This window comes from Bubalus kerabau, chromosome X (genome assembly GCF_029407905.1).
Source record: "Bubalus kerabau isolate K-KA32 ecotype Philippines breed swamp buffalo chromosome X, PCC_UOA_SB_1v2, whole genome shotgun sequence".
In the NCBI taxonomy this organism is placed as follows: domain Eukaryota; kingdom Metazoa; phylum Chordata; class Mammalia; order Artiodactyla; family Bovidae; genus Bubalus; species Bubalus kerabau.
In genome coordinates, this window is record NC_073647.1 from 13,122,068 (window position 1) to 13,143,676 (window position 21,609).

A 21,609-nucleotide genomic window follows, 5' to 3' on the forward strand; every position below is an offset into this window, starting at 1 on the left:
AAGATATTTTAAGCCACATTCCCCAACTGGATAAAATGCACAAGAGATGTGTTGCTTTTTATTATAATTAGAAGTTCAAGCATTGTTTTTTAAGTGTTCACCCCTGTACTTTAAATAAATAAAATAATTCAATGTTTTAAAACACAAACTTCATATCAGATTATACGAGCTAAATCTTTTATCTGCCTTGACATATAAAAGAACAATTCATCAGTATGTCATGAATCATAAAGGATTATAAGTCACCCAAATATAGGGCATCTTGATTAAAAAACTGGAGAAGAACAGACCATTTCAATAAAAATTATTTGGCAGTTGCAAGCATCTTTATACAGGTGGCCCATGAAAATTTTACTGAAGAGTAAATAAAATAGAGTAAATGCCACCCAAGAAACACCATTCTCAGTCAGAGCTAAAAGCAATTACTTGTCTTTGATGATAAATAATACGTATTGATAACAATAACTAATAATTATGGAGAGTTAACTATGTATCAGACACTCATCCAGCAGGTTTGCCTTAATTCAATAAATATTTATCAGACGCCTAATATGTTCCAGGCAATGTTCTGAGGATTCAAAAGAAATCAAACCAGACAAAAATTTCCTGCTCTCATAGGACTTAATTCTAGTGGAGGAGATAGAAAATAAATGAGTAAAATAAAATGCAGTAAAAACATAAATAAGTATGCATTTAATTATTTTATCTTATAGACACATAGTAAGAATAAATATATAAAATATAAATTTTAAAAAAGCAAAATAGTATGTCAGTTGGTGATAAGAAAGATGACCATAGTAACTCACTTGGTCTCAGACAGTTTTTGTTTATACTTGTGGTTCCAGTGTGTTTTTTGTTTTTTTTTTCCTAGCGCACTCTTTCACTTTCAAAAATGTCCCAGTTTGGACAATAAATTATACAATCACCTAAGTGATAAGTACTATGGAAAAAAAGCAGAAAAGGAGCATATATGGGGAAGATTTTAATTTTCAGTAGCATGGTCAGGAAATGCCCACTGAGGTGGCATTTGAGTATGGACCTGCATCAGGTGAGAGAGCAAACCTGGGAGTTATTAAGGGGGAGAACATTCCAGACAGAGGAATGGCAACTGCAAAGGTCCTAGGGCAGAAAAATGCCTGTACCGAGAGCCATCACAGAGGCTAATGTGTTGTTAGCAGGAGGAGTAAACAAGTTAGTAGTAGGCGAGGTCACAATTGTAAAGAAAGACCACTTTATGTAGACTCTGGTGTTCTGAGTGAGATGGGGAGCCATTGCAGTTTGTGAGGGGGTGGAGGGGCATGATCTGCCTTAGGTTTTAAAATTATCATTCTGACAATTATATTGAGAATAAATGTAGGGGTACAAGGGCAGAAGCAGGGACATAGGTTAGAAAACTACTGCAAAAATCAGTATGAAAAATGAGACTGGCTTAGACTTGGATAGTCACAGAGGAAGTGAAAGAAATTAAGATTCCGAATATATTTTGAAGGTAGAGATGACAAGGTCTCCTGATAAAATAGATGAGGTTAGTGACCACACCAAGGATTTTGATAAGAGGCCCTGGAAAGAGCTGTCATAAGCTGAGATAGAGAAGTCAGCTTTTGGAGGGAGGGTTAGGGGTTTGGTTTTGAAGAACATCTCAGTCAGTTTCCTCCAAAAAGCAGAACCTGAGACAAGAGATTCTGTTGCCAGGAGTGAACTTTGGGAAGTGATGCCCAAACAGGAATGGAGGATCAGTAATAGTGAAATAGAGGAGTAAGGAAAGTCAATCGAAGGGTGTGTTTTTGAGCTGGTCACAGCTATGGGCAACTGATGCTTACTCTTACTGAAGACCCTCCAAGGAAAAATGCCTGGAAGACCATCTGCTTGAACTTAGAAGAGAGAGGCATTCACGACTGACCTCCTGTCTCTTTTAGGTCAGTGGTTGTCCTATTCTATATCAACTCTCTCATACTTCCAGGTTTACACATGCTGCAGACTGACTGAGTGACCACAGGCATTCCACACAGAGGTAGCAGAAAAGGCAGGAGATGAGGTATTGTTAGTGTACATATGCGCACAGCTGGTAGCTGCAGCAACAGCTGGAATAAAAAGGTTGAATGAGAGAATGTGTGGTGGAGAACAAGAGGTGTCTGGTACAGATATGTTAAGTTTGAGATACTTATCAGCCACCCAAGTGGAGATGAAAAATAGCCAGCTGGATATACGAATCTGAATTTGATGGGAAAGTTCCAAACCAGAACTGTGAATTTTTTCCAGCATATAAACGATATTAATATCATGAGACAAAATGACAGGACCAAGGGAATAAGTGTATCAAAGAAAAGAGACAAAGTCTTCAGGCCCCCCAAGATTTCATGGTTGGGAAGATGGGGAAGATCCAACAGAGAAGCACAGGATGACTCAGAAGAATATAGATATCCTGAAAACCAAGTGAACAGGAAGGAAGCGTGATCGATGATGTCAAATGCAGCTGCAAGGTCAAGATGAGAACTAAGAACTGACCACTGAATTTAGCAATGTCGAGGCCTTGGTGATCTTGACAACTGCATTTGCTAAGGACATCAAAGAATTTTAAGGCTTAGACATTAGAAGTATTGGTAACCTAAATGTTGGGCTTCATGTAGATTATTAGTAGAGAATGAAATGATGCAACATTCAGACATTGAAAAACACCTGTCAGTAGTCTGTAGATTAATAGACCACTTTAATGAGTTGGAAGGAAGGAGAAAAGAAAGGTCAGATGGTATGAATTTCAAAAGAAGAAAGGCTGTTAAACTGAAGGCTGGAATAAATTGTTTACCAATGAGTACATTACTTCTGGCTCAGTTAATTCAAGTACTTAAGAGCATAATGCTAGAAAGAATAAAGTCAAGAATTTGATCTTAATTCTAGATAGCTATTCTGATAAAGAAAGGAACACTGTCGAATGGCCGTAGCATACACTACAGTCTTGCACAGGCATACTGGCCTGATGCTAATCACAGTGGATTCCTGACATTGAAGAGCAGAAGGCGCAGGGTGTTCCCCTACATCAAAGTCATACAAATACTTCTAATGGTAGGTAAGGAGCATCATCTTCTATTACAGACCTATTTGAACATCAACTACTATAGCTAATGAATGAATTTTGTATATAGTATATTGATTAAGAACATGACCTTTAGTATCCAGCAAACATATGTTCAAGTCTCCACTGGGCCACTTATAAGATGTGTCATATTGGGAAAGGGAACTTTCTTAAGTCTCAGTTTCATCATCTGTAAACTGGGATTATAAGTATGCCAAAATGTCATAGGGTTGTCTTAAAATTCATGCTTAGCACAGTGTCTGACACATAATAAACATTAGCTTTCATTATTCTTGAGAATGGGAAAACAGGAGCATTTATTTGCTGAAATATAATTGTCTACTGAGTCCCACCCTGCTGTCTTTGTTAGCCTAGAAGCATTTTTCTGCAGCAGCTTTCAACTTTATTTTAAACTTGAGAACTCACCAGAGACTGATTTCTGTTTTGTTTCAGCTTTTCAGAAGTCACCTATGAAGTTAAGCCTCTTATGTGGATTAAGTCAATGGCAATATTGATTTGGGCTTTTTATGAGCTACCAATTCTAGTTATCATAACCCTTCAAGGAAGAAAGAAAAATCCCCTAGAAGATTAGAAACTCTCCCATTCTCACTCTGAGTAGACTAAATGGTAAACTAATCCAGTGGATGCTTAGTTAGGAAGGCCATCAGGATAATAAAGAGCAATATTTCCATTTATTCAAACTACAACATCAATAGAATGTGCCTCCTATATTCTACCAGCAAAGGGAAGTGTTCAGATAAATGTATTAAATTTTTAACAGTTCCTAGGAACTCCCAACATAACAGACACATTAACACGTACAGAGTTTTGAATATATATATGAGTGTGCAATGATAGTAACTGAGTGAGATTGGATCATACAACTTTTCAAATGGGTTTGTGGCATGAAGGCAGTGAAAGGTGATGAAGAATCCAACAGGCTAAGACTCATCTTTTGTTGAAAGGTCACTAAGATCCCCATCTTTGAGGTCAATGTCATCAGCAAGTATTAGAGGTAGTACATGCTAAACTACTTTGGATAGTGTATACGATGTAACAAAAGCCATGATGCTTCTGGTAGATTATAGCAGAATAAGACTCTTCTAATCTAACTGGTTAACATGCATGACTACAATACTGAAAAAGATGGATGTTAGAAATTAGATTTTCAGCAATACTTTTTCCTAGTAGCTCAGCTGGTAAAGAATCCGCCTGCAGTGCAGAAGACCTGGGTTTGATCTCTGAGTTGGGAAGATCCCCTGGAGAAGGGAACGGCTACCCACTCTAGTATTCTGGCCCTGGAGAATTCCACAGACTGTATAGTCCATAGTTCATGGGGTCGCAAAGAGTCAGACATGACTAAGCAACTTTCAGTACTCTTTCAGTTTTTAAAATTTTTATTAACTAGTGTTAATCATGTTGATTTTAGCAGAGATATTCTCCAGAAGATCTGAAAACCATTCTCTGGTGTTCCACAGCAGTTTAATTAGAGATCTTACAGTCACTGTGACAGAACCAAGATGTTTTTGTTAAACCTATTTTCACTATTGCTGTTGCTCATCCATATAGTTAAGTTACAAAGCAAATGGATGAGACTCTACAATCTTCAGCGAACTCAGACTGACTGGTGTGGCCATAGCATGCACCCTTATTCCCATTCATAAAGTTCTGCTTCATTCATTTGCATGTTATTTACAGTGACATAATTTCCTAGATCCTAAGAATGGGCAGGAAATGACTATCTGAAAATGATTGTAATTGGCATTCTGTGAGTGGAAGGCACCTGTGAAAAGATTTGACAACTGGAAATAATATTTGTGTCCTAGCAGCTTTCAGAATGATTTATGTATACAATCTCAGTTGATCCTCTGTACCACAGTAAGCAAATATTATCCTCACTTTACATAAGAGAAACAAAACCTTGTAGAAGTTATCTTATTAAAAGAAAAATTATGACTTCAGAACTTACCTATGTACCAAAGTCTACAAGAGTTAAAAAAAAAAAAAAAGACCGAGTCCCTGCCCTCAAGAAGTTCACAGTTTAGCTGGTGAAATAAACAAGTTAATAGTCAATTACAATTAAGAGTGATTGGTGCTTTGGTAGGAATATGTACTGAGTGCTGTAGATCAGAGGGGCATCAAGCTGAGACTGCACAGGACCAAGAAAAGCTTTCCAGAGCAGGCAGTATCCAGACAGAGGCCTGAAGGTGGAGCAAGACCTCGCCAGGTGAGGAGAGGGGAAGAGCAGGTTTATAACAATACTTGGGCCATAGATGAAAGCTGCTGCAAGTGAACCCAGGGCTCTACCAGCATTTGGAATCAACAGGAAGAATTCTATCAGCTCCAAAAACCATAAAGAAATAAGGGACCACGCCAGCAGGGTTGGTAAAGTGGTATAGTTGGATGGTATACAACACAAAGGAGCAGAACTTTCGTTTTATTGAGGTTTGCTGGTTTCTAACATAAGGGTTTTAGTGCTGCAGTGGGAACCGAGGTTTGTGGAGTGTGAGAAAGAGTAGCCGAGTAGCTCTAAGAAAGTAGCTGAATAAGAAATAGTGGCCTCAGAGGAGAGTCATGTCTGAGGCAGGATGGAAGGTAAGCAGAGCTGCCTGAGAGGGCTGCAGGGGAAGGGGCGTTCAAAGTTTCATTAGTTCAATTCAATGCATTCATTCTTTAAGGAAACAGTTACTAAGCATTTACTCTGTAATGATGGTCTGCTAAGCTATTAAGTAAAAGAGCAATTTGAATTTAAATCACTGTTACTTCAGTATTCTTTTTCTCTTATACCATCCTGAATAATTCATCACAAAATACATCAAAACCAAGATATGCAAATTTTAAATTCAATTTATAAATATTTGTTCAATGACTGGCTCACTATGTGTCAAATATTGCACTATATAAAAATGTCCAGTTACTGGTTAATGATATCTGGTTTTACTCCATAATCTTCAAGGACAGGACAAGGGGGAAAGGGTTTAAAGTTCTCTCCATGGAATTCTGGTAAAAAACGCTTAGTAGTATACATTGTCAAACACTAGAAAATGGTAGAAATTCCTTGATGCCTTCAAAATCAATAATCAATAAATACTTATTGAATGCTTCCTCTGGAAAACAATGAGTACTGAGTTGAACTCTGGTGAGACTTAGGGTATAAAGAATGAATAATTAGAATCGCTGTGCTTACACAGGGAGGAAAAAAAATCAACACATTGCACTACCACAGAAGCTTGGTGATACAACTGAAATAGAATCAAATTTCACAAAACTCAAAGAGGGCTAGGTTTAGTGTGGTCCTGCCTGAAGGCATGTTCTCTGAAGGTCCTTGGCAGCCTTGTGATTCAATTTTAAGTGCTTTGAACTTTGGTTCAGAACCTGAGTAATAAAAACTGCTTAATTGGGTTCCTTTTACAGCTTCTATTTTTTTAAGCGTTATTTTAGCAGAAGTTCAAGTGTTCTACCAAGAGAATAACTTATGTTATTCGTGTGCTTTTGAAAAGGTAACTTTCTGATGGCACTCCAACATCACATAAGATTACAAATCCAGGACAACAGTCCTCCACAGTATTCTTAGGAAGGCAGAATTCTAACAACGTGGGCTCCAAATTTTACATTGAAATGTACATTTCAATCTGACAATATTTAAATATGTGCAAATAAGAATTGCATTTCAACCTTCTAGATCATCCTACTAGTACAGTAGACCCACAATTAAAATTCTAAATACTAGGGAGTCTCATTTAATTGAAGTTATCTCCCTCTCCATTCACCACTGGCAGTTGGCATTGATAAACAACACAAAGTCACCTCTGAGTTTTTCCGTTTCTTTTTTTTTTTTTTTTTCCCGTTTCTTATTTCTACATTGAGGCCATTCTTCATTGGCTTTTGCATCCATAGTCTAGTACAATAAAACTGGAAGTAACTGATCAGAGTAACAACCTCCTCATCCACAGAAAGTCACTTACACCAATTCCCCATCTAAATTCAACTCTACAAACTAAGGCATGGAAAAAAAGAAAACTCATATATTTTAAACAGCTTTTTGGCAATGAATTTTAGGCTAACTGTTAACTGTAAAAGGTTTTGAACTTACATTTCAATTTTATCTAAACTTGTTATTTATGGTATGGCAAAGACTAGAAACCATTCAGACAAAACATCATATACTAAAAACTATCAAATACTCTTCTATGAAAAGTAAAAGAGATACATAGCAAACAAGGTGGCCAAAATTCAAATTTGAGCCTCTTACAAATTTACCTTACCAGAAGAGAAATGCTAAGTGCAACACATTTAATAAATTCATTTGTTCAATAATATTCATCAAACACCTATAATTTGTCAAATATTGTTCTATGCTCTAAAGTTAATTCCAAAAGCATGGTGGCAGAAAAGATAGCATGCTGCTGCTGCTGCTAAGTTGCTTCAGTCGTGTCCGACTCTGTGTGACCCCATAGGTGGCAGCCCACCAGGCTCCCCCGTCCCTGGGATTCTCCAGGCAAGAACACTGGAGTGGGTTGCCATTTCCTTCTCCAATGCATGAAACTGAAAGGTGAAAGTGAAGTCGCTCAGTTGTGTCTGACTCTTCGCGACCCCATGGACTGCAGCCTACCAGGCTCCTCCGTCCATGGGATTTTCCAGGCAAGAGTACTGGAGTGGGGTGCCACTGCCTTCTCCGAAAAGATAGCATAGCCAGCCCAATTGTGTTTTTAAGTCAAATATCCATACATCTGATAGATTCCATAGCCCATTGACCAGATATACTGACCCCACCAATCACAGTGTGGTTTGGAAGGAACATGCTGACTGACAGACCTGGCAGTGGGGTGGATACAGCAGAAATCAGCTATACTGTTCTCTATATAAGAGGTGTGTGTGAGGGAAACAATTTAGGAACGTAGCTTGCCAGCCACTAACACTTGTAGAGCATACTTGGAGCTTAGGGCATTTGGAGTGGGAAATTATGGGAAAAATAGGAGGCATAAGTGTCCATGTATGAATTTTAGATGCTACTCCATATAGCTTCTCTTCTGTTTTTGCCTCTCCATTTTTATACATAAGTATGTCTTGTTTAAGAAAATGCAATCAATAGGAAAAAAATTAGAGAGCCATTCCATTAAAAATTAATCTACCTCATTATTTCTTTAAATTACACATATAAATTATATAAATATAAAACTATAAATTATGTTATACACATATAAATAATGATCACAAAATATAATATAAATATGTGTATTTATACATAGAAAATGGATAACACCATTATATATTTCCTGTGACTCTTATTTTTCAACACTACAGATAACTTTTTTCCAATTAGTGAAGGTGATTTTGTACCCTATTTATTGATACACCTGACATCAATACAATATCTGAGACATTTTAGCATTCAGCCTACTTGCATGTCAATGTGATAATTTTTTAAAGTATTCTCAAAACTCTGGACTTGAACCATTACCAAGGAGACATAATTGGACTTTAGGAGTGAAACCTTGTAAATGTCTTAGTTGAGGGTAAAGAAATGAATCTTACCTTAAACCTTTAAATTCTAGGAAAGGTTTGGGTGTGTCCTTATTAAATTCTTTTTATTTTTTTGCCTGTGAGCTCATTTCTAACTTCTTCCATGATATAAAAAGACACAAAGGGTCATTTTCTCAAACAGTTAAAGACTCAAGAGTAATAAAATTAAATACTTCATATGTTACAGGAATGACTGGCACCAAAATAGCACTGCATATGGTCCAGTTTATACTGACAGGACAGCAGAATTCTCAGCTTTTAGTATAAAAGGCTTCAAATGAGAATATTTCCAAGGTTCAAGGGGATTCAAGATTTATCTTCTGTCACCTCTAGACCCTTTCAGAATTATAATGAGAAAGAAAAGTGCCAAAAATAAATAGAACTTATTTGTATATGGAGCTAGTTCTGTATCACAGATGACCAAAAAAGCAGAATAACCGTTTTCTGACAGGATGATTTCCTGACAGGACATGTTGGCATTACCTCACAGTCATTCCTTTGCAGATATTTAAAACTGCTTTTGCTGTTCACATAAATATAAAGCTACATTTTGAAATGCCAATTCTGAAATCTTGTTCAAATCTTTGTAATAAAAGAGAATCAACATGTAACATGGATACTGTCTCAATCAATTCTATGGACTTTTCAAGATGCCACGGCTTCCCTTTTAGGTATTGAACCAAATCCATGCCCCTTCACTTCACTTTTTAGGTTTAGCAACTGCTTTCTTCTATATTTCAAGAACCTCCCTTTTTCATCAATCTTCAGTAGTCTCTCTGCTTCAGCCGAGTTATCTATCATGTTTGTCATTCAAATGGTCTGACTTACCCATGTCTGTCCTTTGAGTTAACCATATAATAAATGGGCCCTAAAGAGTTAAAAAGGAAAAGAACAAAGCTTTTTTCCCCCGTTTTCACCACCCCCAGGGTATACATCCCCTTTGAGTTTGCCCTGTAGCTGAACCAATTCAAGCAGAGGAACCAAATTATGTACCTAAAAAGAGGACAGTTGCTTTGTTTCCCAGGGCATAGTCATTTCTGTGACACTCAGCCAGGAAGCCAGTTGTTCAGTTCTGAAATTATGTACATCGCAAAGGAAAATACATAATTCCACAGTGTAGAGAGTTATTTATGAAGAAAACTCCAGAATTATTCTTCATACTGTGGTGTAGGTTTTAACCTAGATTGAGGAAGATGCATTAAAGGGTTAAGCATAGTATTAAGCAAAGTGAGCTCAGGGATAGATAGTTGAAATGGATGAATGTGCAGAGGTAAGAGATATTTTCAGACTGAGAGCAAAAGACCATGCAGCCTCAAAAGCTGCAAGGCTGAAGTGGGAAACTGACCTAGCTATTTCTGGATCAAGTGTGTCCATAGATCAGAGAGATTGGTCAAAGGTAAAAACACACTGTGTAATATGTCTATAATTAGTGGTAACTATGTATTGTTTCATGAAGTTAGTTTAAGAATCTATATAGAGAATCTATACAGATAATTTTCTGTATAGATTAAAATCTATATAGAGAATTATATAGGGCTATTATGAAATATAACCCTTCATGGGAAATAGATGGGGAAACAGTGGAAACAGTGTCAGACTTTATTTTTATGGTCTCCAAAATCACTGCAGATGGTGACTGCAGCCATGCAATTAAAAGACGCTTACTCCTTGGAAGGAAAGTTATGACCAACCTAGATAGCATATTCAAAAGCAGAGACATTACTTTACCAACAAAGTCCGTCTAGTCAAGGCTATGGTTTTTCTGGTAGTCATGTATGGATGTGAGAGTTGGACTGTGAAGAAAGCTGAGCACTGAAGAATTGATGCTTTTGAACTGTGGTGTTGGAGAAGACTCTTGAGAGTCCCTTGGACTGCAAGGAGATCTAAACAGTCCATTCTAAAGGAGATCAGTCCTGGTTGTTCTTTGGAGGAATGATGCTGAAACTCCAGTACTTTGGCCACCTCATGCAAAGAGTTGACTCATTGGAAAAGACTCTGATGCTGGGAGAGATTGGGCGCAGGAGGAGAACGGGATGACAGAGGATGAGATGGCTGGATGGCATCACCGACTCGATGGACGTGAGTCTGAGTGAACTCTAGGAGTTGGTGATGGACAGGGAGGCAGCGTGCTGCGATTCATGGGGTTGCAAAGAGTCAGACATGACTGAGCAACTAAACTGAACCGACTGAGGTGAATCTTACCATTTGATAATATCTTGGTATCTAGGAGGTGATGAATTGTGACTGATCGTGGCTATCTATGTGTGTGTGTGTGTGTGTGTGTGTGTGTGTGTGTGTGTGGTTAGTCATTCAGTTGTGTCTGACTTTGTGAATCCATGGACTATAACCCAGCAGGCTCCTCCGTCCATGAGATTTCCCAGGCAGGAATACTGGAGTGGGTTGCCATTTCCTCTTCCAGGGGATCCTCCCAACCCAGGAATAGGACCCTCATCTCCTGCATTGGCAGGCTGATTCTTTATCACCGAGCCACCTGGAGAGAGGTGGCTACCTACACTCATAGCTTAATGATGAAGAGTAAAGGGGAGTTTTACAGAAATAAGGACTTCTGAAGGATGCATGAAGGTGTAATTTCTATAGTGCATCGCTGTAAATAGTCTTCCTCCATTTTTGCAACTATTTGGCTCCCTTCCCTTCTCTGAAGTCAGGTTCCAAACTTACGTGTACAATATGTATTTTTGTACACATCAGCCTAACTTGAAATCATTTGTATGTAGAGGTGTGTTATATAAATGTCTATATAAGGAAATATCATCTCCCTTGTCAGAAACAAAATGCAGACCATCTGTGGATTTAGCACTAGGTAGAACACTTCCCAGTTGATGATGAACACAGTAAATCAAGGTGACTCAGTGCCAAGGGAAGGTGAAATTCAGGGGCTGAGCCTTCCACCTTCAAAAGCTTTTCCTTGTAGCTTCTACTTTTAGTACTAAATCGTGTAAGATCTACGCTGCATTAGCTAGGGGGAGATGAAATTCCCTTAGCAGAGAATCTTAACCTATGGCCCACGGATACAGAAGGACTTCAAGCTTCCTGAAACCCTTGAAATACATGGCTGATATAGTATGTACGTGCATTTTTTTTTCTGCAAAAAGATTCAGAGCTTTGATCAGATTCTCAAAGCATTTAGTAGTCCTCTGCCCCTTTGTCCTCTACTGTGAAGAGCCATTACTCTGGGCATTAGGAGATGTTGATGGATTTTCAGAAGAACGGTATGATCTGATTTGTGTTTACAGAGATCACTGCTAACAATATGGAGGAGCGTCTGGAGTTCCCTTTTCATTAGAAGAAGAAATTATAACATATAAAGTAAATATCCTATCTCCCTCAGATATATTACAGAGTGGTGTCCCCCCAAATAAAGAATTTCCAACCTCAGTTTGGCACTCAATACTACTTGGAAATCATTTTTGCAAATGAGAACAAATATTTAAAGCATGGAGTACAGTGTGGATATCATGTACCAGAACTGCATCTAATAGTGTAGATGGAAGAACATAGGCTTTAATGAGTCATGAATTTATATTTTAGCTCTGCTATTTACTCAAGCTATGTACTTCTATAATATAGGAGTCATGATACTTATCTCCACATCACAGGGTTATGAGAAGCACTAAAGAGAAGCAATATGTGAACCCACTCAGCAGATTACTTGACATGTTGTTGTTTAGTTGGTCAGTCATGTCCAGCTCTTTGACAACCCCATTGTGCGACCTCTTAAGCAGCCCGCCAAGCTCCTCTGTCCATGAGATTTCCCAGGCAAGAATACTAGAGTGGGTTGCCATTCCCTTCTCCAGGGGATCTTCCCTACCCAGGGATCGAACCTGGGTCTCCTACATTGGCAGGTGGATTCTTTACTATCTGAGCCACCAGGGAAGCCCACTTGGCATATAATGGTCAATAATATTAATTGTCATTAATATTTCTGCATCTCCATCTTCAGTCCTGCCTCACCTAAGCTGAAGATATGTATGTATACTCCATCTTAGCCAGGTTGAAAACCTCCCTTGTTACTCATATAAAGCTCTTGACTTGATGCCCACTTTCAGCAGACAGCCTTCTTTCTCCTTTATCCAAAACATGAAATTAAATGCTTGCCACTCCATTTTGGAATTTACCTCCTGTCTGAGAGGAAGCACTGAACTCTTTCAAAGCCTTTCCTTCTACCTGAGATTCTGAAATAATCTCCAATAGAGCCTTATTCCTGTCACTACATTCATTTGTACTCACTCTTCAAGTCCTTGTTATTTGGTATCATTCTTTAAGATTATTGGAACTGTTTATCATCTTGAATGCACACTGCCCAATGGAATCTTCTCAGGGATTTTTTTAAATGCCTGGGTCCCACCACTAAAAATTCGGATTTAATTGGTCCGAGGAGCAGTGTTGGCACTGGGATTTGTAAAATCCCAGGTAATTTTAATGTCCAACTAAGGTAGAGAATCTCTGGTCCAAAGCCAGCAATGACCTTCTAACGGCCTTTTTTTTTTTTTGCTTTTTCTCGATTTTCATTCTACTTGTTGATTCTGAAGTCTTTGTTTAGTCACCTCTTCCCACTGGAAAGCCTCTCCCCTTCCCTTTGATTCTTCTCTGACATCTCAAAACCAGCCTTTATCTTCTACCCATTATTTTCAATTCATAGGTCTCTCAGGGTATTATATTTGGCATTCTTTATTTTTCACTGTACATCTTCTCACTGGATGATCTTTTCTACTCTTGCTACTTCAGGAACCACCTATCTCTAGATGATTACACACACACACACACACCGCCCCCCCCCCCCCCCAGATACCATTTCCTTGACCTCGAGATCTAAATGTGGAGCTATGTCTGCATACAGTAACAGCGCTGGGACCTAATGTCACACTTCCTGGGTTCCAACATCCCAGGCCTGTTACTTAATATCTCTGTAACACTGGGCAAGTTATTTAGCATCTCTGATTCTCACTTTACTCGTCCGTAAAATAGGGATAATAATGATCCCAACCTCATAGCATGTTAGGAATGTTAAATAACACAGTCCATCAAAAGTACCTGACTCAGTGCCTGGTGCTTAATAAATGTTAGATGTTTCACTTATAATCATCATTATCATTCCACAAGCAGAATACATGGTTCTAGACTCTCATGCTGCTGCTGCTGCTAAGTCGCTTCAGTCGTGTCCGACTCTGTGCAACCCCATAGATGGTAGCCCACCAGGCTCTCCCGTCCCTGGGATTCTCCAGGCAAGAACACTTACATATACCACTTTTGTAACATTAATCATATAGCGGTGCTGTAGCTAGTTTATATCTGCTTTCCTAAATGTCCTCTGAATTCTTTGAGGGGAAAGACTGCTTTTCGTTCATCTGTATCTTCAGAGTTTAACTTGGCAGACTTGGCACAGATAAGCAGACCACAGATAGGAAATAGGTTTCATCTCCCTTGCCAGCTCTAATTGATTGACAATGTTTGCACAGAATCATGTGTAGATAAGGATGTGAGGCCACAGTTGGGCTCAGCAGGAAAGAGTTCCACGATTTGATTAGGGACGTTTGCTGTGCTACAGGTAGAGGGTACAGTACATAAATGCCATGGATATTCCATAGCAGTTTTAGATGCTACATAAATAACCATTTATCGATTAACTTTTCATAAACAAATGACACTAGCTGAAAGACATGAACCAGGTGAAGTTGTTGCTAAATAACTTAGTTTTCTCTTATAGTTTAAAATTTTGGGTAGTCACTATAGATTTTTATGCTAGAAACTTGTGACAACTAGAAGCATAACATGCTTACAGCAGGAAATTCATCACAGGTAATCAAATGTGGTTGAAATTTCATTTTACAGGCCTTGCTACATTATTTTACACCTGCCATCTGTGATATTTCCCATATAAATACAGATTTGGAGACTGAATTCTTTCAAGATTTTTGTGGGAACTGTTATCCAAACTGTTTAGATATAAGCCAACAATAGTTTATACTACTGATAAGTGCTTGAAATTAGAGTCAAGATGTGCTTTTCAAATCTGGGCTTCTGTCTACGCCTTGAACCCACAAGTGGCAATACTGTTTGAGCAGCTTCTGCTGTGGGATGAAGTAGCTTATTAGTCAGGGGCAATTAGGAGGAAAATAATAATCATCTGTGCCCATTTATTTCACGATGAACTTCATTCACCTAGCAAAGTACCTGGAACACTTGACACTAAATGAATGTTTAATGCATAAATGAGTAAATGAAAAAATGGATGGAGGGATGGATGGATGGAGGGAGGGATGAATGGATGGTTGGAGAGATGGATGGATGGATAGATGGGAGGATAGGTGGATGGAAGGATGACAGATTAGCTCTGCTTCCATGTAATTTTGGTAAATTCAGATTGGCAATTTTACTTTCTTTCCACCAGATGGCGATAATGTGAGATTTAGGTTTAGGTTGCAATACAGAAAGCAGAAAAACAAACAAAAACCGTATTAGGAGAAAGAGAAGCCACAAAAGAGAGGTTAAGAAGGAAGAAATGAAATGTTTGTGTCAGATGCAGTTCTCAAGAATCTATGATCCCGTGGGATTTTTAACAGCTCTTCCTCATACCATTTGTTATGCATGGGTGACTTTCATTCATAATTACTTTTCAGTAAAGCAGCTATATTCAAAACCAATCTTACTTATTATAAAAATCATAGGGCAATTCTCATAACTAAAATTATTATCTTTGATTTATATATCCACACATTTTCATTCATTTTATAATCATTTCTTAGTTAATTGATGCATCACTTGGAAGTGAGGCTGCTTGGGAACAACTGCTAGCCTGTGTGCCTCCAGGAAATGTACCCCAGCTATTAGACCAGCCAAAAACCATATAAAATAAGCTTGCCTAAGGCTCATTCATCCTATTAGCAAAGAATTGTGTGTAATATTAGATTAGGTCCATCTCTTCATTAGAAAGCTTTTGGAAAATAAGAAAACTGGTTTTAAAATCCAGTGCTCTGTGTACATAGTGGGGGTGGGGATGGGTTCTGCTTTTTTGGCAAATAAAGATAAGAATATGAAGATTTAAAATAGGATCAAGTATTTACTCTTATTAATATTTCCCCAAGCAAGTCCTGAATTGCATGACACAGTAAGTTCCCTAAAAAGTGAAAAAAAAACAAGACTCAGAAATATTTCATTATAAATATTGAATAAATATTGAATATGATATAGCATATCATTTGCCCCTTACTAAAGAAAATCAGAACACAAAGGCTTTTTAAACCTCCTTGTAAAACCTTGGTCACTGAACACAAAAGAAGCTGAAAAGGATTTCAGGGAAGCAAATGAAAGGAAACTAACAATTACTGAGTTCCTAAACACTTTCACATTTATGATCACAATTGATCCTCACAACAACCTCATAATGTACATATGAGAGGCACTGTAGCACAGTGAACAATGGAAACTTTGGAGTCATAGACTTGATTTCCAATGCCAACTCTTACTACTTCTTGGCTGTAAAAACCAGCAAGTTATTTCTCTCCGAGCCTCAGTTACCTCATTGGTAAACTGGAGATAACATCTCATCTCATAAGGCATTCATGAGGAGTAAATTTAAGTATCCAGTAGAGCCCTGGAACACAGCAGGTACTACTCAAGTTTTCTTTTATTATTATTGCTACTTTTATTTTTTCTATTGCGATTATGGTATTGATGATGATGAAGTCAACTCTGCAGTCAACTTTATAGGCTCAGAGAGCTGAGGTAACTTGCTTAAGGCTGCACAGTTAGTGAGCTTAGAAGGCATCTAGCACAGTGTCTGATACTATAGCAGGAGCCCAGTCAAACTTTCTTCTTTCCTATCTTAAATCTCAATGATTTTCTAAGAATTTTATTCCTTAAAAATAATGAGTCAGGTCACCTCGAGCTAGTTTGATGCAAGATGCTACCATATATTTGCGAAAATCAATAACATTTTCTTATACATAAAGGTATACATGGACCAAAATAACACAGAGGATTCCAGACTTCACAAAAAAAAGACAACCGGGGGCCCACAATTTTGCCGGATGTAGGTTAATTCATTTATCCTCTCAAGAGACACATATGTTCCCTCCTGGGTGTCTCCAAAGATCATGAAGTCAATGACAAGAAGACTCTAACTTTCTAAACTCTCACTTCCTGGATCTTTATACTTGACATAAGTCAATATAGCAAATGATGGTGCTAATTAAAATAGGACTGTTTATTTCAGTTCATGGATGATGGATTTGGGTTTTGGTCCTTAATTTTTTTCAGGTCTCATTCTACACATTCTCCCTGGGTAATCTCATCCATCTCCAGGCATCTCCTACTATATAAGACATCAGTGAACTCAAGTCTATTTATTTCAACAGTCCAGATCTTTCCTGAAGTCTAGACATACATTAACAACTGCTTGGCAGGAAAATCCACCTGGATGTCACCCAAGCAACTTCAACCTAACATGTTCAGAAAGAAACTCATTCCCTTTCAAACCCACTCCTCCTATTTTTCTTCTCTTGGTAAATGGATCACCATCCTCCCAGTTTTCTGACTTGAAATTCAGAATAATCTTTGACTCTGTTATCTCTTTCAAACTCGACAAGTAATCAATTACTAAGGCTTATCAATTCTACCACACTAATACCTCTTGAATATGTTTCTTCACCTCTACTGATACAGCCAGAGTTTAGACATTCATCACCATCCTTAGCCTGGGATAATTCAGTGGCTTCATAGATGGTCTCCCTGCATCCAATTTCCTCCAATTGCAATCAATCTTATACACTGCTGCTTACACATCTACAATACTCTTCTACACTTCTCATCCGAAAAATTATAAGTCATTAGGAAATTCTCTATTACTTAAAAGCTTTTTTAAAAAAATGTGTAAAGGAAAAAATGGAACTCCTAACTTGGGCATGGAAGACTTTTTGTGATATGATGCCATTGCACCAATTTTCATATTGAAATTTTCATCATGCTAAGTCTTTTCACAGTTTTATGCTTTTGCACCTGCTAACCTACCCTCTGGGCTTCCCTGATAGCTCAGTTGGTAAAGAATCTGCCTGCAATGCAGGAGACCTGGATTCGATTCCTGGGTGGGGAAGATCCACTGGAAAAGAATCTGCCCTCTTGGAACGTCCTTTTCCTGAGTGTGTGTGTGTGTGTGTGTGTGTGTGTGTGCGTGTGTGTGCATGTGTGTGTATGTACAGTCACTCAGTCATGTCCAACTCTTTGTGACCCCATGGACTGGAACCCACCAGGTTCCTCTGTCCATTGGATTTCCCAGGCAAGAATACTGGAGTAGGTTGCCATTTCTTCCTCCAGGGGATCTTCCCCATCCAAGGATCAAACCTGCATCTCCTGTATTAGCAGGCTAATTCTTACCATCATACCACCTGGGAAGCCCTCGTCCTTTTCCTGGTAAACTCTTATTCAAATGTGAAAAAATTGATCAAATATCACTTTTCTATGGACCCTGATTCACCCATGTACTTCCATAGCAATTTGTGTGTAAATGTACCTGCTACATTTAAGTGTAATGATTTGTCAGATGTCTATTTTCTCCACAACATTATGAGTTTCCTACAACCAGAAACTATCATGGTCATCTACATCCCAACCATCTGACTTGAAGCCTGACACATAGCAAGTGCTCAATAAAAGCTTACTGAATAATAATAGGCTATTAAAGAGAAATTAGGATGACATTTTAGAAGACAAACTTTCTCTCATCTCAAAATTTATTTTGAGCACAATGCATGCAGACAAAATCTGGCTAGGTCTTTATACTGACTCAATATAAAATCACTTATATTTTTAGAACAAACTGTCACCAGAAATGCATTCTTATTTAAATTCGTAACATTATTAGGTCAAACACTCTATACACTGATTCTATAAGCCACAACTCACAATTATAAGTTCATATTCTGTAAAGACAATCTTATAGAGAAACATTGATGGTAATTACACATTGCTTAAAGCACAATAGAGCCAAAAAAATTCCTATATGAAAATATTTCCCAATTTCCAGTAACGCAGAAGAAAAAAATTACTCATAACAAAGTTGCAGTCTTCAGCAGACTAAATAAGGAAGGCTAAAATGAAGTTCTTGAAAAGACAGATATAAAACTTTTACCTAGTATGTTAAGAGCTAAAACATTAGTGCTTTTTTGCATTTCTTTTTCTTGGGGATGGTCTTGCTCCCTGTCTCCTGTACAATGTCACAAAACTCTGTCCATAGAGTGTCCCTTGGACTGCAAGGAGATCCAACCAGTCCATCCTAAAGGAAATCAGTCCTGAGTATTCATTGGGAGGACTGATGTTGAAGCTGAAACTCCAATACTTTGGTCACCTGATGTGAAGAGCTGACCCGTTTGAAAAGACCCTGATGCTGGGAAAGATTAAAGGCAGGAGAAGAAGGGGATGACAGAGGATGAGATGGTTGAATGGCATCACCGACTCAATGGACATGAGTTTGAGTAAACTCCAGGAGTTGGTGATGGACAGGGAGGCCTGGTGTGCTGCAGTCCATGGGGTCGCAAAGAGTCGAACACGACTGAGGGGCTGAACTGAACTGAACTGAAAACATTAGTAACATAGTTAATCTAAATATTTAGTGTATATCTAAATGTTGGTATGAATATCTCAAATTTTGGCTCAATTTAAAATTTTTCTAATGCAAGATTCCAATAAAGCAATTTTCATGTGTAAGAATTTTACATGATCTGTGGTGATCCCTGAGAATTTGCCTTTCTAATAAGTCAGTAGGTGATTCTGCTGCTGGTGGACCAGGGTCCATGCTTTGAGAACCATTGATCTAGATAATCAAATCATTTAAAAAAAAAATCTCCACACAGACTTATTTTTTTTTTTTAAGTAATCAGTGCCAACATCAGTATCTCTTTTTTTTCCCCTATGAAGTGAAATGGGGTCTAATACCACTTCTGTATCATCTGAAAACAAATAAGGAAATCATATTTCTATCTACCTGTTGTCTACTTATTAGAAACTATCTTGTCAATCTACAATTGAGAAACTAAGGTTGTCCAAAGGATATGCCCCACATCATGGCTTCCCTTTGGACTATGCTGCACAAGGTTTCAGCATTCTGTCGACAAACTTTCTGGACCTTTGCTTGGTAGTCTCCACTAACTTTTTACAGCTCTTTTTGATGCTGAAGATTTATTTGAGCCTTTCGTCCCATATAGGCAATGGCTTGAAAAGCACTTAGCTGTTTACTTTTCCTCTTACTATAAATTATTTATCTTTCAATCTGTAAATGGCTATTTGTAGGATTAAGCAAATTTTGAATGCTCTGATAAGAGGATTGTTGCATGCAAACTCATGCATAATCCGTAAAAAGCACATGTAACCTACAACCACAGTTAGGATTGGCATATGAAACAGATTCACTAAGCATATGTAAGAAGTATGAATTGTTAACCAATTAACATCAGCAAATTTGTTTCCAAAACATAAGTTTATGCACACAACCCATTCCCTAGTGAGAAATCATATTAGCTATAAAAATCCAATAAAAACATACCTTGGGTAGATTTCTCGACTTCTTTCCTCGTCCTACTCTGGCTGTTGTAATTCATCCTCAGCTCTTGGTTATATTCATGCAGAGTTTCTCTGGAGTTGTATGACTGTCTTGGTTTTCTTCCATCTTCACTCTCATCGGAAGAACTGGTATAAGCTAGGTCCATTTCATGCTTGACTTTTGACAGAGGCTGGTAGGGTTTGCAGTCTGTTTGTTCCATCTCTGATGAAGCAAGCTCAGTTTCATGAAAAAAGGAAGAGGAACTCCTTAGTGTAAGCAGTCCTGAAAGAGGGATGGAAAAACACAAGCTTGCTTAGATTTGTCCTTTTGCAAGAAAATGCATCTGGCAGATTCACAATTGGTCCTGATAATACTATCAAAGGAGGGGAGCCAAAGACAAACTGCATGACATGAAACTAGCCTGGGGCAATAATAACACTGTGTTCCATGCATACTTCATCAAGCATTTAGGATTAAGCTGGAGGTAGCAGTTATCAGAAAACACTTAAGGTTAAAAAGAGACAGCCTTCAAAAATATTTGTAACGGAATGCAAATAAAGGACTGACTGTGTTGTTCTACGGTGTGTACATGTTTTTAATGTTAAAGTCTGTGGTCAGATTAAAAAAATATATATAAGATTTTAAAGTGGCCAGAAGTACAAATATTAACCCAGCACATCCTACATTTGAAATGAAAACTGGTAAGAGAACTACATTCAGAAAAAAACACATTCTTGCCTCTGGTTTAATATTGCATTTAAGAAAGGGGCTCCGAGGAAGAGAATGAATCTGAGTTAGAGAGGCTCATGAAATAAAGTGTCCTTAAGGGGGACTGAACTCTTTGTGTTCATATTGTGGCTTCTGTGCCTCGGGCTTGCAGAGCATTTTTAATGAGTTAGGTGGTGGTAAATTTTTGTTCTTCATAGTACCAAGAGGATATAAACAGCACTTCTAGTGAGTATAGTGGTGTAGAAACAGCAGGATCTAAATCGGGTTTAGAAATAGAAATTTAAAACTTCATGATAAATCATTGAAAGAAATCCCCTTCCCCACAGAACGCTGAGCTAGGAGTCATAAGGCTCTTAAGACCAGTAGAGGCATTATCCCCCTTACTGAGCACAGAGCGGTTTGAGCAGCTCAAACACCATCTGAGATGGCAAAGCCTTCTGAAAAGTTTTAAGTCCTGTAAACATGTGCTTATTTTCATTCTATATATTATTTTATCATCATTTTCCTGCACTGTTGCAACTTTGCAACTTGGCCCTTTCATACAATGTTAAAGAAACTTAGCTTGAAACCAAACAAGGCCATGATTTTATTTTGCAGTGAAAATGACTCCCTGATTTTTCTTCAGCTCTTCACCATATGCATTTTCAAAGAAATCTACTGACATCTGGATGGTGGCTCCTTTGTCACGTACAGTATCTCACTTTTGGGAATTTCTATCACATGCATAACAAAAAGA

General features: G+C 38.0%; 1 protein-coding gene across 1 annotated transcript in view; it reads right to left on the reverse strand.

Annotated features, from left to right (window-relative positions):
• Positions 1-21,609, reverse strand: part of TENM1 (teneurin transmembrane protein 1) — a 670,347-nt gene that overhangs the window by 622,267 nt on the left and 26,471 nt on the right. The window contains exon 2 of the mRNA XM_055565537.1: positions 20,148-20,426. Coding sequence (XP_055421512.1) covers positions 20,148-20,364 — 217 coding nt within the window. The 5' untranslated portion in view covers positions 20,365-20,426. The remainder of the gene's footprint in view (positions 1-20,147; positions 20,427-21,609) is intronic.